Below are 16,004 nucleotides of genomic sequence, written 5' to 3'. Positions count from 1 at the left end.
CATATATAGAAGGAATCATTTTCCAAGAAAAATAAATTTGATTCTGTGAAAGTAAAAGGCCTAGAAGAGATTAAGCCACAAAAAAGAGAGGAAGTTCAAGAACAGAGAGATACTGCAGAATTTTTCACCACAAGGCCCTACACAGTTAGGAAAATTAATGTAATACTAGCATTGGGTCTAGATCACAGTTTCTGTTTTTGTTTTTCTATTATGTCCAATTAGACCACAGTTTTGAAGGAAGCCCCAGACCTACAGAAATTTTGCTAGGCAGATTTTTCCCTATGTATTGTTCCTATGTTATGCCATGAGTTTTTTTGAAAAGGCAATAAAGCCATTCATAATTATAGATTAAATGGAACTGAAAGACAACATTTGTATAAATGATACCTACAGTGACTGATATAGAAGACCATAGGCTGAACCCTTAGATGTGATTTTGACCACTATAGTGACGTTTAAAAATTTGGATTTAAATGTCCTTCAGGCAGGCCTGTATTTTTTAGTTTCATTTACTATAGGGCCAACTTATTCCTATTCTCCATTACACCTGCTTCACACCTTTGTATGATCTCCCTAGCCAGATTTGAATGTATGATCCTAGACTTAGTCTAACCCACTAGTAATTCCATTTAGCAAGTTTTATTTTGAATATTTTGTATCAAGTATAGTGGTCAGCATTGGGAATATGTAAGCAATAAGATACAATCTCTGCTTTCATGTTTGCTATCATGGGATGGGGGGGCTGCTGGGAAGGAGGGCTCAGTTGATAATAGAGGATTTAACTTGGTGGAGGGGGTTAGCAAGGCTCTCCTAAGTCCACCTAGACTTTCTAGAGCAAGAAAGAACACTGAGGCCCAGAGCAAGCAAGGATTAGAACTGGCTCTCATCACTGAAGTCAGTGTTCTTTCCAGTCTGCTTGTGAGTGTTGAAAGGGACGTATGAGAAGGACCAGAAAGAGCAGGAGCCTCCGTTCACTTGGTGGCTCATGCTTGCTGGAGGTCTTCTTACTCATAATCCTGTATTAATCACAAGTTTTATAAAAGCCTTATCCTCTGGGGTCCTTTTCAGAGAAACATCATATTCTTCTCTTTCTGTTCCTGAGGTATCCTTACTATTTCATCTAAAACTTCGTTATCATTTGAAGGAATAACTTAAAACCTCATTGAACTCACATGATTCACCCAACTGGCTGGATGTGTGTGTGTGTGTGTGTGTGTGTGCGTGTGTGCGTGTGTGTGTGTGTGTGTGTGTGTGTGTCTGGAGAAGAATCTTACCACATTGTGATGACCACATAGTAAGATTTCCTTAACAGGAAATCAGTTAAGTAAACCTTGAGATATGCACTCCCGTGATCTACCTATGAAAAATTAAAAATTGGAAAACTAAACAGCAATAACTAGACCTACACATATCCTTTCTGTAAGTATTTCTCCTCATGTGAAAATAGTAGAGAAAGTACAGGATTTGAATCTGCAAACATAAATTTAAATGATTGCTTTACACTTAATAAACTTTAAGCTACTTATGAACTTCTGGATTTTGACAGGATGGTTGTTTATGAAGTGCTAATAGGACTAACTTTATCTCATAATGTGGCTGTAAGATTTCAAACACTTCACAATAGCATAAAAGAATAAAAAAAAAGAGTAGAAATCTCAGTCCTTTTTTTTTTTTCTTACAGTTTTCATTTAAAAATGACCACCCTCCTGCAACTACCTGGGTAGTTAGTTCATCTGTATTTTCCAGTATTTCTGTTTCAGATCTAAACTCCAGATTTGGTTACTATTTCTCCATTTATTTTGGTGGAGGGATCGACAAAAATATTAGCCTTTTCTTGCTCTCTTAGATTCTCCATTTCATATTCTAGTTGGGTGAACTTTCTTTTCCCTCTTAGAATATTAAATGCATATTAGGTGGTTTCTGAGTGTTTTTCCTTTGAAAAGAGTACTTTGGATATTCCCAGAGCGTTAACAGTTCATTGCCTTAGCATTTCAAGTTACTCAGGTCACAGTATCACTTCATGGAAGATAAAACAAGATCTCCTATCCAACTAGTCACAGCCATTGGAAATTGCAGAGCTAGAATTTCTTGGAGTTTTACAATTTCTCACTCTTCTCTTGATGATAGGAGTGGTGAAGTGGGATTTAAAAGAGACCCATTCTCACTTCCCAAGAGAAGGGTGCAATGCTGCTGGGCCACAGAGGGATTAATTTGTTTTTCTATATAAGATTATAGGACAAGGACATTCTTCCAGAGGACACATCTGTCAATGGGAAAGGTGCAGAAAAGGGAGCAAGAAACCTGAAACTATAACTGGAATTCACAAATTATATAAAAATAAAGTCTGCTCCTCATTGTTTAATGTGATACCTTTAAAGCAAAACTGAACTCTGTTAACCAAAGCATGTTCTGTTCCTTGATGGGGGAAAAAAAATGTTGGGATGAGAAATGGAAAGAAGGAAGAGAAAACCTCTGAATCCCAACGTTTAACATGAATTTACCCTTGTTTGAACCATCAGCACAGTGGTCAGTCTGGGAAATAAGTCAGCAGAGAAGTCCATCCTTCTGCCCAATAGAATGACTGAATCAGTGTGCAAACTGCCTTATTCACAGAGGATCATTCACAAGAGGCTCTGGAATGCTGGAGTAAATAAATCAGTCTGTTTCCCAAAATGTCAGCCTTTCCTTCTTGATTAAAAAGCAAAATAACTCCAGGTAAGGTACAATTTTCAGAGAGATTGTTGAATGGAAAACAGAAGACTTTATTCACACTGGCCTGCTTAATAGAGTCTCTCCAAAAACCCTTGTGGTCAGGAAGGGGCACTTGTGAGTTAAAGTTCAAGATGGGAAAGCAAACAGTATAGATTCTTGGACTAAAACAAGGCCTTGGCATAGCTCTTGCTAAAGCAATTTATCTGCAGAGAATGACAGTTTATTCACTAGTCTCCTTTCCTTTTCTTTCCCTTCATTTACTTTTGCTTCCTTCTCTCTCTTGTTTTAACTGCTACCAACAAATTTCTCACAGCTTGAGTAAGCAAAAATGCCAAGACATGAAAATTTGATAAATATTTTATTATGTTTTCCAGAGCAATAGAGATTGCTACACGATCTTTCTGGTAAGGGAAGCTAGGTCTTGTTAATATCCTAATCAGAAAAAAAGAGTTTAGTGTTTTCTCCTGTGTCTCTCTCACTGGTCAAGTGAAGAAAAAGGCAATTAGGAAATCCACCTGGGCAAGCCTGGAAAGGTTTGTGTGGAGACCCAGTTTCAAAGATGAGCTAAAGCACATGGCAATTGCTATTCTTTCCATTTTCTGGAATGTCTGCACCTAAATACACCACAATACAGAGATTGCATTTCAAGATGGCATTGAAGAAAGTCTCAAGATATGCAATTGTATTGTTTGATCATTAGAAGTAGGAACCTTGGAACAAATAGAAGAAGTGTTAGTACATTCCATATCAACTCTGGGCAGATCACTAATCATCCAATATGGGAATTTTGGATTCTTTCATTTGAAAATTTTCATTTTCAAAATGAGAATATCAGAAATAACTTTCTCATAGGGTTATTGTCCAAAGTGAAATATTACAATTGTAATATTAAGTATAAAGCCTTTACTTATTACACTTATTACAAAGAATGTAATAAGTGTAAAGCCTTACTACGGTGCCTACCTCCAGAAAATAATAAATGGAGGTCACATATGCTCTCTATGAAAGCTGCTTTTCAACGTGGTGGTGTAGACTGTGGTCAGAACTTCAGCTTTTTCTTCACTTCTCAAGGCCTCTGCTTCTTCTTTATTTAAAGTCATGCCCTTCTTCTGCTTCCAATAGACTGATAGTTTTCCAACTGTGAATTCAACCCCACAACCTGGCATCACCTGGGATCTTGTGATCTTGTTAGAAATGCAGATTGTCGAGCCTTATTCCAGACATACTAACACAGGAACTCTGGGAGTGGGGCCCAGAGACCGTTATGTTTTAATGGGGTTTCCAAGGGATTCTGATACGTGTAAAAGTTTGGAAACCACTGAAACAGACTATACCATCCACCAAACCAAAGAGATACTGAGAGTGTTGGTTCTTAGTTAGAAATTGTCTCTGGGAGGGCTGATGAATAGTCAGACCACAGATGTCTACTCTACTTAGGTGAAAGCATTGCAGTTAACAAGATTTTACAACAGCTGTCATCTTTGTGACATATGTAAATACAGACACTCTTATTTATTCCTCACTAAGGAAAATTTTGCAAGCCTTCAGATGACTTGCCCCTATCATGCACTGAGAAGGCCCTCTTTGATGAGTTGTAGAGTACACATGGGTTTGGGGGCTACTGCTGTACCTCAGCACAACACAGTAAAAAAGACCAGATTCTTTTTTTTTTTCTTTTGAAGATTGTGTTTATTTGATAGAGAGCAAGCAAGCACAAGCAGAAAGAAGCACAGAGGGAGAGGAAGAAACAACTCACTTTCAAGCAGGGAGCCTGATGCAGGGCTCGATGCCAGGACCCTGAGATCATGGCCCAAGCCGAAGGCAGACATCTAACCAACTGAGCCACCCAGGGGCCCCCAAAAGAACAGGTTCTAATTCTTGCCCCAATTCACTGTGTGAACATATGTTAGGTTTCTTAACTTCTCTGTGCTTTATTTTCTGAATATGAGATCAGTACTTGGCCCACAGGGCCACTGGGATAACTGAGAGGTCAATATGTGATATGATTTGTCCTGGCTTCAAGTGGCTACTCACTAAGCTCCCTTCTCTGGGGGCAGAACGAGGCATCCATCATGTAAATGGCCAGGGCACTACGGGACATCTGTTTCCAGATTTCAGACACCTGAGCATGACACTCCAGCAAGAGACCTATATAAATCAAGAGCAAAACCTTAGAGCAGAAAGGGAATTCGAGAGGTAGTCTCCGGCAGTTCCAATCTTCAGACTGGTATTACAAACTTAAATCCACCTTTTAAGAAGACTTTTTTTAATTTATTCATTCATTCATTCATTTTAGAATGAGCCAGTGATAGAGCAAGTGTGCATGCACAGAATTAGGGGAAAAAGCGGGCGGGCAGGGGGTGGGGAGGGGAAAAGAATCTCAAACAAAGCCGGAGCTGAAAACCATGGAGCCCCACGTAGGGCTTGATCTCAGGACCCTGAGATCATGACACGAGCCAAAACCAAGTGTCGGACCCTTAACCAAATGAGTCACCCAGGCCCCCCCAAATCCACCTTATTTATGACTCACAGAGGAAATTGAGTTACTAAGGGTCACAAAATTAATTTCACTCAGTCAGCATTATTTATTGAGCATACTATGTGCCAGGCACCATGCCAAGTGCTCGGGGATACAACGATGAAAGAGACAGACCTTGTCTCTGCCTTTACCAAGAAGTGTAGTCTGGTGGGGCAGACAAATAATAAGCAGATGATCTTAATGATGATCATTATGGTGGAATGTTGAAGAGCCATAAAAAAAGACAAGCCAGACCCTTTCCCTGCTCTGCCACACCAGCAATGGAGACAGCTCCCTCTTTCCTTGGTAGTCAGGAAGATGCTGGTGGATCTGTGAATCCATGAAGACTTGTGCCCCCTCTCCACCTATGAAATGAAAGGCAGCTGCTACTCATCTCACCTCAACATTCAGAAGTAACTCAGCCTAGACTTATTTATTATATTTAATAAATGTATTATGCATTATAACAAAAACATGTTTAGTGTTTACTTTGTACTAAGCCTTGTTCTCAGCCCTTTACTGAAGCCACTAATCAAAGCAAAATTAAATAATCTGATGAATTCAAAGCTCTGGTTTGCTCATACATTCCATGGCATTAAAAAAAAAAAAAAAGAATGGCAGTGGAAGATCAAATGTATTCATTTAATGAATATTTATTGCTTTTTAAAAGCAAGATCAGTCATGAGTTTTTGAGTGTTTAGTTTGTGCAAAGCGTCCTAAGTGTTTTGCATGGGCTGTGTTATTTAGTCCTCTCAAACAACTCCAGGAGATGGATGTTGGCATTTTCCCCCACTTTACCTGTAAGAAAAATGAACTCAAACAAGTTGAATGATCTGCCCATGGTTTCAAAGCTAGTGCATGGTTCAACCCAGAATCAAACCCTGGGTTGTCTGAGTCCAGAATTAGAACTTGGAAACACTGTACTGTATCTTCCCTTTTAGTAGAAAACTGACACAGTTCCAGGTGTTAATGAGGCCATGATTGTGTACCTAAAAAAAAAAAAGTCCTCAGAACTGGTGATTCCAAGGCAAGTTGGGGAAGTGGATGCTGTGGTGTGGAGTCAGGGAAGAGAGGCAGCTCATTTCTGAGGAGGCACGTAAAAAGGTCGGCATTACCTGGAAGGCTTTAGATAGGACATGAGAAAATGGTGAGAAAAACTGGTTTTTCAGAGAAGGACAAGGTGGGGTAATCAGAGCAGTGTCTTGGGGCTTAACTCTGATGTACAACCTAATAAACTACAACCTGCTTGAACTGCCTTATTCTTGTTCCTGTTAATTGGGAAATAAATTAGAAATGAAGGTGGTCATACTTTATATGTCTCCACTATACAGCCCCATGGTGAAGGCTGAGAGTTTTCTGGAAAAGCATTATTTTGTTTTTTAATTCAAGTTCATGTATTCCTTGACTATTAGTGACCTTAACTGAGACTATCCAGGTAGTCAGATTTTGAGGTTGAAGTATCCTAATGTAGCACAACTTTGAGCACCTTATAAACTGATGCACAGGTTCAATCCACCCCCACCCCTCCCCCACTTCAGCCTGAGCAGATCTCCAGCAGTGCTGAGATGATGATGCTCACCTACAGAAAGCTCATCACCTGTATCTACTCCACAAACACTGCAAGAGCAATATCCTTACTGTTTTTTTAAGCATAGATACTTAATCTATTTTCCCAGCCCACTAGCATCTGTGTATCCCCTGCATTTGTAGCCTGTCATGGCAATCTGCTTGCCTGGTACTTCTGTTTCCCAAGTCCTTTCCACATATCTATCTCAGTTAATCTCTCAAAACTCTATTCTCACAGCTGAAGAAAACTAGCTTCAAGGGATTAAATCACTTTTCTGGTCACCTGGGTGGCTCAGTCAGTTAAGCCTCTGACTCCTGGTTTAGGTTCAAGTGATGATCTCAGGGTCTGGGGATTGAGCCCTGCATTGGGCTCCACCCTTAGCCTGGAGTTGGCTTGTCCCTCTCCCTCCCCCTCTGCTCCTTCTCCACTCTGTCTTTCTTTTTCTCTTTCAAATAAATAAATAAAATCTGAATGAAAGAATGAATGAATGAATGAATCACTTTTCCAAGGTCAAAAATAACAAACAGAACAACCAGAATGCCAATCTTCTTACTCTAAGTCAAATATTCTTTCTGGAGACTGTTATTGGACCAGCAGCCAGACCAGCAGAAACGCCATCTTCTTCAGCACTGTGATGATATTGGCACAGTGCCAGACACACACTAGTGTTCCATAGATATATTTCTTTAAATTTTTTTTATTAAAAAATAGATAATAGGCACACATCAGTGGCTCAGGCAGTTGAACATCTGCCTTTGGCTCAGGTCATGATCCCAGGGTCCTAGGATCGAGCCCCACATCAGTCTCCTTGCACAGTGGGGAGTCTGCTTCTCCCTCTCCGTCTGCCTGCCATGTCCCCTGCTTGTGCTCTCTCTCAAATAAATAAATAAAAATCTTTATAAAAATATAAATAAGTAAATAATAGATAAAGCTTCAAGAATAATCTAACAAATCTTGAATTTCATAGATAACAATATAGAAACCCACTGAAATCAGTTGAATTATCCAACTTAGAACAAAGTTTCCATAGTAAGAGTCCACTGCTCCTGTTATTTATTTATTTATTTATCTATTTATTTATGTTGGCAGCAAAGCAGTTTATTGAGTGATAGTATAAAACTCCCAAAGAGGGAGGGGATCCAGAAGGGTTGCTGTACTCCTGTTACTTTTATAATGCTTATTATTATTGACTTGTATTTTTACCTCCGCCAAGTCTGATAGATAATCATAACTATTCTCAATAGAAGAGCAAATATGCTGGTGCTTAGAGACAGGGAGACTCCTAAACATTGTTATGCAGAGTGGCCAAAGAAATTTTGCTACTCAGTTATTTTCCAGGTAGTAAAAATAAGAGTTAACAACCCAGAAGAGAACAGAAAATAAGCACCCAGTCTGAAATCATGAGGGTGCTAGGTTCCCCTCGTCCATCAACTTCATTTTTCTTGAGGATTGTGAAGTCATACTTCTCTCCCCCATGCTGTGCACTCTAATAATCAAGGTTTGGGTTTCACCTCTACCATTTAGTAAATATGTGAGTTTGTGAAATTTGGTGAACACCTTTACCGATGACCTAGGAAAGAATTCCTTTTCAAAAGTTGGTTGTGAGACTTCAGCAAGAGTTTCCACAAAACCCTGGTACCTGGTACATGCCTTTGAATATTTGCTTTCTTCCCTGGAGCCATTGGATCCATCACTAAAGCCATTACCTGGCCCTTCCTTGACAGAAGTGTTTCAACATTTATTGGGTTTCATTTCCAAATCTTAGAAACTTATATGTCCACTAAGCAAAATATTACCATAAACCAAACATACAGAATGTCTAATCAGTGAACAGAGATTAATTGGTCGATTACTAGGTTCTAGTGTATTTTATAGCTTTTATTTCTCAAGAGATTTTAAATTTTAATTTATAATACAGGGTCATTAAACCACATTTGAAAGTTAATTGTTAGTATATAATCTTAGCAGGCTTACTTTTACTTATTGCATAATTCATGAAGCTCAAAACACTTTATCTTCCAGTTAAGTGTTTGGTTATATCCCTTGCTTCCATATATCATCATTATCTACTATTGACCATTTTTCTTTTATTTTATATTTTGAAATTTCACTGGCAATTGGCATATCCTGATTCTCCACCAAAATAAATGTACTCTGTTATTAATAATAATGTGTTACATCTAGGTTTTATTATCTATAGCAGTTGAGAACTCTTAAAAATAAGACACACAAATCTCTCCTTCTTTACAAAACAAAACAACAAACAAACAAAAAAACTTAACATGGTCATTTAGTATTTAGGTATCATGATGTCAGTGTTCATTCTTTTCTTTTAGCTTAGCCAAATAGAAATCACCCTATCTACTGGCCACCTTAATTCTACTCCCTAGGCCCAGAATTCCACTTCGTGTAACCAGCTTTGGACTGACTCTCTTCTTCTTAAAACCTGCCTCCCTCCCTCCCCTCTCAAGTCAGTCTCTCACCCCACTCAGCCCTCGTCCAGGCACGGTTTGCCCAGCTGCTAATTTTCAAGTTCCTTGTTCTGAGTGCAGCTGCATTTTGGCACATCACATGATGCCTGAATTGCTATTGTCAAAACTCTTCTTTTACCCTCTTTATATTGACATAGCAAATTTAAGGTGGTATCTTGTAACTGTGGGTATTAAGAAGCATAATCGAATGAAGTTACCTGAAAATGTCTCTGGCATATATAGCAAGTGTTATCTACTGTTTTTAGTTCTGGTTTTATCATGAATTCATCTGTAATTAAGCTCTTATTATGAGCACGATTCAGTAATTAATCCCTTACTACTAGTTCATGCCTAGTACAGTTTAATTTTGTATGTATTCATATCAGAACTGTAAATTTTTTATAGTGTCATGACTTCTAATTCTCTGTATGCCCCTAAGTAGAAGCAACGAAAATGGTACTAGCAACAGTCTATGATATCATGATGTCATTACAGAAATCCTCTAGGGTTACACTGTCATACCACTTAATAGATGGAGACACTGAAGCTTGTGTAGCTTACAGTGATGGAGCCACAGTTCAAATTAGGAATTCACCTACTGTCATTTAAGTAGTAAGTGGCAGAACCAAGATTTACACCCAGACACCTGGCTCCTAAACCTACACACCCAGCTAGTATGCTCCTCTTCCTTCTTCATCTCTTGAATGACCACTTTGAAACAACTTGGTAATTGACAGATCTTTGGAAAGATGATCATTAGCATGGTGAATGTCAGAGTACCTCTGATTTTTGGGCATCAAAATTATACCCATTAGGAACCCATTGGAAGATATCTATGAGATAGTTAAACTGTGAGACTTGAGCTTTGATCAAACTATATTCTCATCTCAGAGCATAACCTGATGATCGTCAGTGATCTCAAATGGCTCTAAATGACACACAGATTTGGGGGCCATGATGGTTGTCAAATGATGAGCCATATCTGTTTGTAATCCCTCTCAGATAATGTAATCTCAAAACCAGTTCTCTTGGCCACGCTGATAAATGCAACCTAGCCCACATATCATAGTGCCTTCTATAATTAGCACCAATAAAGACTTCCCATTTTGATCATCATTTCTGATTCTTCTTCCTTGCAGATGGACCCACATGAGAACATTTTACTGAGCACTCTTGAGATAAAAAATGAAATGGCCACATCTGAGGCTGTGATGGGACTTGGAGACCCCAGGAGCACAATGCTGGCCTATGATGCCACCAGCATCCAGTACCGGAAAGCCGGCTTGCCCAGGCATAGTTTCGGCCGAAATGCTCTGGAACGACACGTGGCACAGAAGAAAAGCCGCCTGCGGAGACGCGCCTCCCAACTGAAAATCACCATCCCCGACTTGACTGATGTGAATGCCATAGATCGGTGGTCCCGCATATTCTTCCCAGTGGTTTTTTCCTTCTTCAACATCGTCTATTGGCTTTATTATGTGAACTAAAACATAGCCTCCCATGGGAAGCAAGGACTAGATTCCTCCTCAAACCAGTTGTACAGCCTGATGTAGGACTTGGAAAACACATCAATCCAGGACAAAAGTGATGCTAAAATACCTTAGTTGCTGGCCTATCCTGTGGTCCATTTCATACCATTTGGGTTGCTTCTGCTAAGTAAACACTAGGTCCTTGTGGTTTTCCAGTTGAAATGCAAGTGATTTGTATACATGTTGGCAAGACTGTGTCTGAGTGTTCCACTTTATCTGCCTAGTGTGCAGGCTATACAGAGGGCAATTATTTAGAAGACATTCTTAGAGGGCTCAGTAGCATTGCCAGTCATTTTTCTGAGAAGTGGTCATACCCAGATACTCCCCATCTTCATTTCTAACGTTGGCATGCTGTTGAGATGGCACTGTGCTTATGAAACATTATTTGCAATGCCATGCAAACATGCTTACTGAAGACGGTCTATGCCTGGTCTTATTAAGGTGATAATTGTGTCATGGGAAGATAATTCCCACTGGATTCCAGAAGGTTCTCAAGTAGTTCAAACGGGATAGGGAGACTGCAGACAAAGACTCGGTAACCAATTTGGCCAGTCTCTGCTTGAGCCTAGCGAGTCAACACTGATGTCTTCCATTGTGACAGTTAGAAACGGGACTGCTGAACATTATCATGCATGGTGGCCAAGAAATGTTTCTAAAAAGCTATTTCCTTGGTGGTTAAAATAAGAGTTAATAATCCAGAGCAGAGTGAAAACAGAAGTGACTGTTGTAACAAAATTAAAGCAAATGAGCAGCATGACCCTTATCAGCCCCACGCAGCATCTGGTTTATACATATTTTGTACACAGCAAAATGTCCAGTGAGAGAGATTTTTTTCCCCCAACTTCACAAGCTTTTGATAGCAGATCTAAAGAAGTTTTTACAGTTTATCTAATCAAAAGACAACCACAAAATAAAAAAAGTTAGCAAAATTAGAAGTATCTTAGATGTAGGTTAGATTGCGAGTCATTCAAATACACTAACATAAAGCACAGACAAAGCTAGCAAACAGGTTGATCCTCTCAGACAATGTCTCTACAACATTTCCCTGTAAGTTTATTTCTGAATTTAATAGGGTATTTCAAAAGAAGGATTTGTTCGTTTCTTTAAAGGATTAATGGTCCTTTCCAGCTTTTCTTGTTTCTGAAATCCTGATTATATTCTTAGGAGATAGACAAAGTAAGGCTTTGAAGAGATTGATTGAACTACATTTCCTTATGTGCAGCGGAATTCACCTTTGTATTTTTCATAGCAAACAATACTTAAAGGATTATGTGCACAAGTAGAGTTAGTTTGTGGGTTTGTTGGATTTGACTTTTTAAGGATGCTTACATAGTGTATATTGCAATTGACCTAATGAGAGAAAATATGAAAAGTAGTGTAGCATAGGATAAAAACAAAGCCACATTAACATGATGAATGTTATGAGCCTCAGTCGATATTATAGAAAAATATGTAACTGATAGGCAGGCATGATGTATTGTTTTTATCCAATTTTTGAATTATGCCAGTGTGATGCTTTCTATACTAATTGGACATATGCATTCATATGTAAGACAGGAAAGAGAATAAGCTAATATATTTTATTTCTATCAATGTGAGGTTCATACTTTGTTTTCTTGGAGAAAATAGTGAATCGCTAATTTCTCCTTAAAGTTTGATTTGATTGAATTTTTTCTTGGAGGATGACTTTGCTATTTCTATTTTTAAAACAAAAACACTTATTTTTCAAAGTAACATCCCTAATTGTGCATAGTAGCCAAGGCCAGTATTTGCCTGTGGATTAAATGTATGGTTTTTTCCCCCCTAATAATTCAGCAGCTTGGAATATGATGGAGTTCTGACGCCCTCCTATTCCAATTTTCAGAGAGAGGGGGTAAAAAAGGGTTTAGTATTCAGTTTTCTAAATTTTCTCCAAGATGGGAGGTATTTTTTTTCTCCTTCACCAGCAAAGGGAACTCTGGCCTTTATTTTTTGATTATACACTTGAACACCTCTGAGTATGGTCTTTGGGCAGAATCCAACTAAGTTTCTGTTCATAGGCTCAGAGTAGAAATTCCTCAAGCTTCTCCAGGGATACGATTTCTCCTAGGCAATCATTTTAGGGCATCACTCTAATAAAGGTGCCTGTCCCTTGTTGCCAGGGATTAAAGTTTGAGTAACATATATCAGGAAGGAGCATATCGATAACTCAGGTGCACAACTCCAAATTCCATTCTGGAAAGGTTTTTCTAGAGACAACTCAGAGCCCAAGTCTAGAAATGGGCTCTTATCTGCAATTATCATAAAAGCCATAAAAATCCTTGATATTGTCATTTATGGTTACAACAAAATTTCAATGTCCAGGGAAGTCACCACAGTAATCTAGATCAAAGTGAGACACGAAATTTTGCAACATGAGCCTCAAAAGCATGTGACCAGGGATTCATTTCTGCTCACAGTGACAAAACAAAACAAAACAAAACAGAAAAAGGAGAAACATGGGAGCTTGATACAGATGCTCTAGAGCAAAATTCATATATTGGCATTCAATAGCCACATAGGTAGAAACGACTGATTCATCCTGCCCAGAGATATCAGTAGATGTAGAATTTAATTTTAACTCTATTTTTATTGTAGTTGAATTGGATTGTAGTCACCAAATTGAGGGCGGGTTGGGGAGGGGTGCTAGATCTCATAAATCTTTGAAGACCAGTCAGCTTGATATCCAGTGGTTAAATTTAAGGACCACAAAAATGTGTTTTGGCAATTCTGATATGGTATTACTATCACTTTATACATATATATATATAGTTTTCTTTTGATTATGAAACAGCCAGATAGCCAGCAATTAAGGTGTTTTTCATCTTTGTGAAATTCATAGGCAAATTCTGACTCTAAAATGCACAGTCTAAATGAAACCTTTGATCTCAATCTGTATATATATATTGTACATGACTGCTAGTAGGTATGAAATGCATTTTCAGAATTGAAAACTCATGCAACATAATCATGTGTTTGCATAAGGAATGTTACAATTCTTTCTACTGCAATTTAATAACAGGGGAAAATACTTAAGCAGTGCCATCTAGACCTTTTCTCTTCTCATGTCTTCAAAAGCAGTGCTAAGTAAAAATAATAATAATAATAATAATAATAATAATAAAAATGGTTTATGAACCAAAAGACTTTACATTCTAGCATTAGGAACACAAAAAGTCTGTCAGCTTATAAAAAAGCACAACACATAGAGAAAGTTCAGTGGAATGCAGTGGGAAAATGAATCATGTTCATTTTAAGCAAGACCTGCACTAAATTGACAACTAACACAATTTCCATTTTCGATAGGTAACTGTGTTCCAGTTTTATGATTAAATTCATCCTCAACAACAAAAACAGCAAAACAATCAATAAAGACAGGTCTTACAACATATCTACATGTATATATGTGTATATATAGATCCATGTAAACATACATACATATATATGCATTCATATGTTGGAAAACAAAAGGAGTAAGCTAATATGTTTTATTTCCTTCATTAAACCAGTGTATGAGTATTTTTAATTGGCAGCCAACAAATCAACATATTGAAACTAGTAATACAGGGTCCTGAGCATTTCTCTATCAGCAGATCAATGCCTACAGTTCTTATGAACCATTGCACAGTTTGACACTACAATAGTACTGTACCTCAGAACATCGGGAATTAACTAGTTCTCACATTGCTTGTCTACTTGCTCTCTTTTTCAAGGAAACAAATAACATTGTCTATTGGTGATTTAAAAACAAAGTCTTAAGAAAACAGAAAATGATTAAAAAAAATTCCTCCTTGAAGGAGGTAAAAAAAAATAAATAAATAACTAAACCCCACCATGTTGGTTAGGGCAAATACTCTTAACTGTAGCAATCATGCCATTTTGCTAAGTGTACAGAGTCCATGTAATGTGAGCAACCATAACTTTCACTGAGCGTGTGTAAATATTAAAACAGATTTCTTAAATATTTTTAACTTCTAATTTGTATTTTATGGTAAGGCAACGTGCTAATTCTGTTTATGGCTTAAGTTCATGTGTTATAATATTATGTAAATAATTCAACATGCTGTAAATGACTAGTCAATAGATACAAATAATTGTTTAATTTTTTCTTAATTTTTATTTATTTTTTACTAAGTACAGTTACTGCAGTGCCCCAGCAGAGTAATTTAAACACCCTTTTGCATAAATGGTTTGGGATCCCAGACAGAAGGGTTTCAATTTGTTGTCACACACACAGCCACACACATGTACATGAACATGCGTGTATACACACACACACACACACACACACACACATTTAAACACACATACTCTCACTTTCCGCTCACTTGCTCCCACTTTCATCCCCTTTATGGGAAATGCTGTAGTGTTTATGTAGTCAATGTAACCACCAAGAGATAGCCTTAGAAATGGAAATGGGAAAAGCAGAAGTGATCATTGATAACTTGGTAGAGTTTTTTATATGTCAGAGTTCAAGAAACCAAAGGTTGTAACTTAAATCTCAATTTTAAAAGAGTAAAAGTTTATATTGATGGCACTACAGGAAATAAAAGTGCTTATTATTCATACCTGTTCCAGAAATTTATTACACATAATACACACAGACTTTTTTTTTAATAATAGCATTTTGTCCTTAGATAGTATTATTCCTTTTAACCAAAGACTCCAGAATTATTAAAAAACAAAAAAGGAAAGAAAAAAGGAAAAATGGGAAAAAATTAAAAAAAAAAAAAAAGACTGCTTTACACCAAAGGTTTAAAAAATATTTTCCAAATACACTAGGAACATTGTAAAAACTAGTAAGGAGCCAACAGAATGTGAATTAAGATACTGCCCTAAAGAAATCATTAAAAAAAAAAAAAGCAGCAACACCCTTAAATAATCTATTAGTTATGTGAAAATTAAAATAAAACATTTCTGTGGATATATGCAAAATTCTGACATCAGATTTTAATTTGCTTTGAAAAGTTCTTTTGTGATAAACATAAATAGATCCAAAATGATGACAAAACTTTGTGTTTTTTAACTTTCAAAACCAACTGTCTTCTCTCCTGTCAACTGTCTCCTAATCTGATGCCCATGTGTGTGTCCTTGTAGCACCTGGAACAAGTTGAGAGTTCCATCAGCTTGTATCTCTTCCTTTTCTGTTCAGCAATTTGAGTTCAACCATGGTCACTTTAAGCATAATT

The 16,004-nt window shown here is 37.6% G+C and overlaps 1 protein-coding gene across 5 annotated transcripts in view; it reads left to right on the top strand.

Moving 5' to 3' along the window:
• The window catches only part of GABRB2 (gamma-aminobutyric acid type A receptor subunit beta2), a 239,303-nt gene extending 225,406 nt beyond the window's left edge, over window positions 1-13,897 (top strand). For all 5 annotated transcript variants that reach the window (XM_059417298.1, XM_059417300.1, XM_059417296.1 and 2 more), the window contains one exon: window positions 10,408-13,897. In XM_059417298.1, coding sequence (XP_059273281.1) covers window positions 10,408-10,755 — 348 coding nt within the window. In that variant the 3' untranslated portion in view covers window positions 10,756-13,897. The remainder of the gene's footprint in view (window positions 1-10,407) is intronic.
• The last annotated feature ends 2,107 nt before the right edge of the window (window positions 13,898-16,004 follow it).

Source organism: Mustela nigripes, chromosome 12 (genome assembly GCF_022355385.1).
Source record: "Mustela nigripes isolate SB6536 chromosome 12, MUSNIG.SB6536, whole genome shotgun sequence".
Classification (NCBI taxonomy): Eukaryota; Metazoa; Chordata; class Mammalia; order Carnivora; family Mustelidae; genus Mustela; species Mustela nigripes.
Note: the sequence above shows the minus strand (reverse complement) of the source record. Positions and strands in the feature narration are given on the sequence as shown.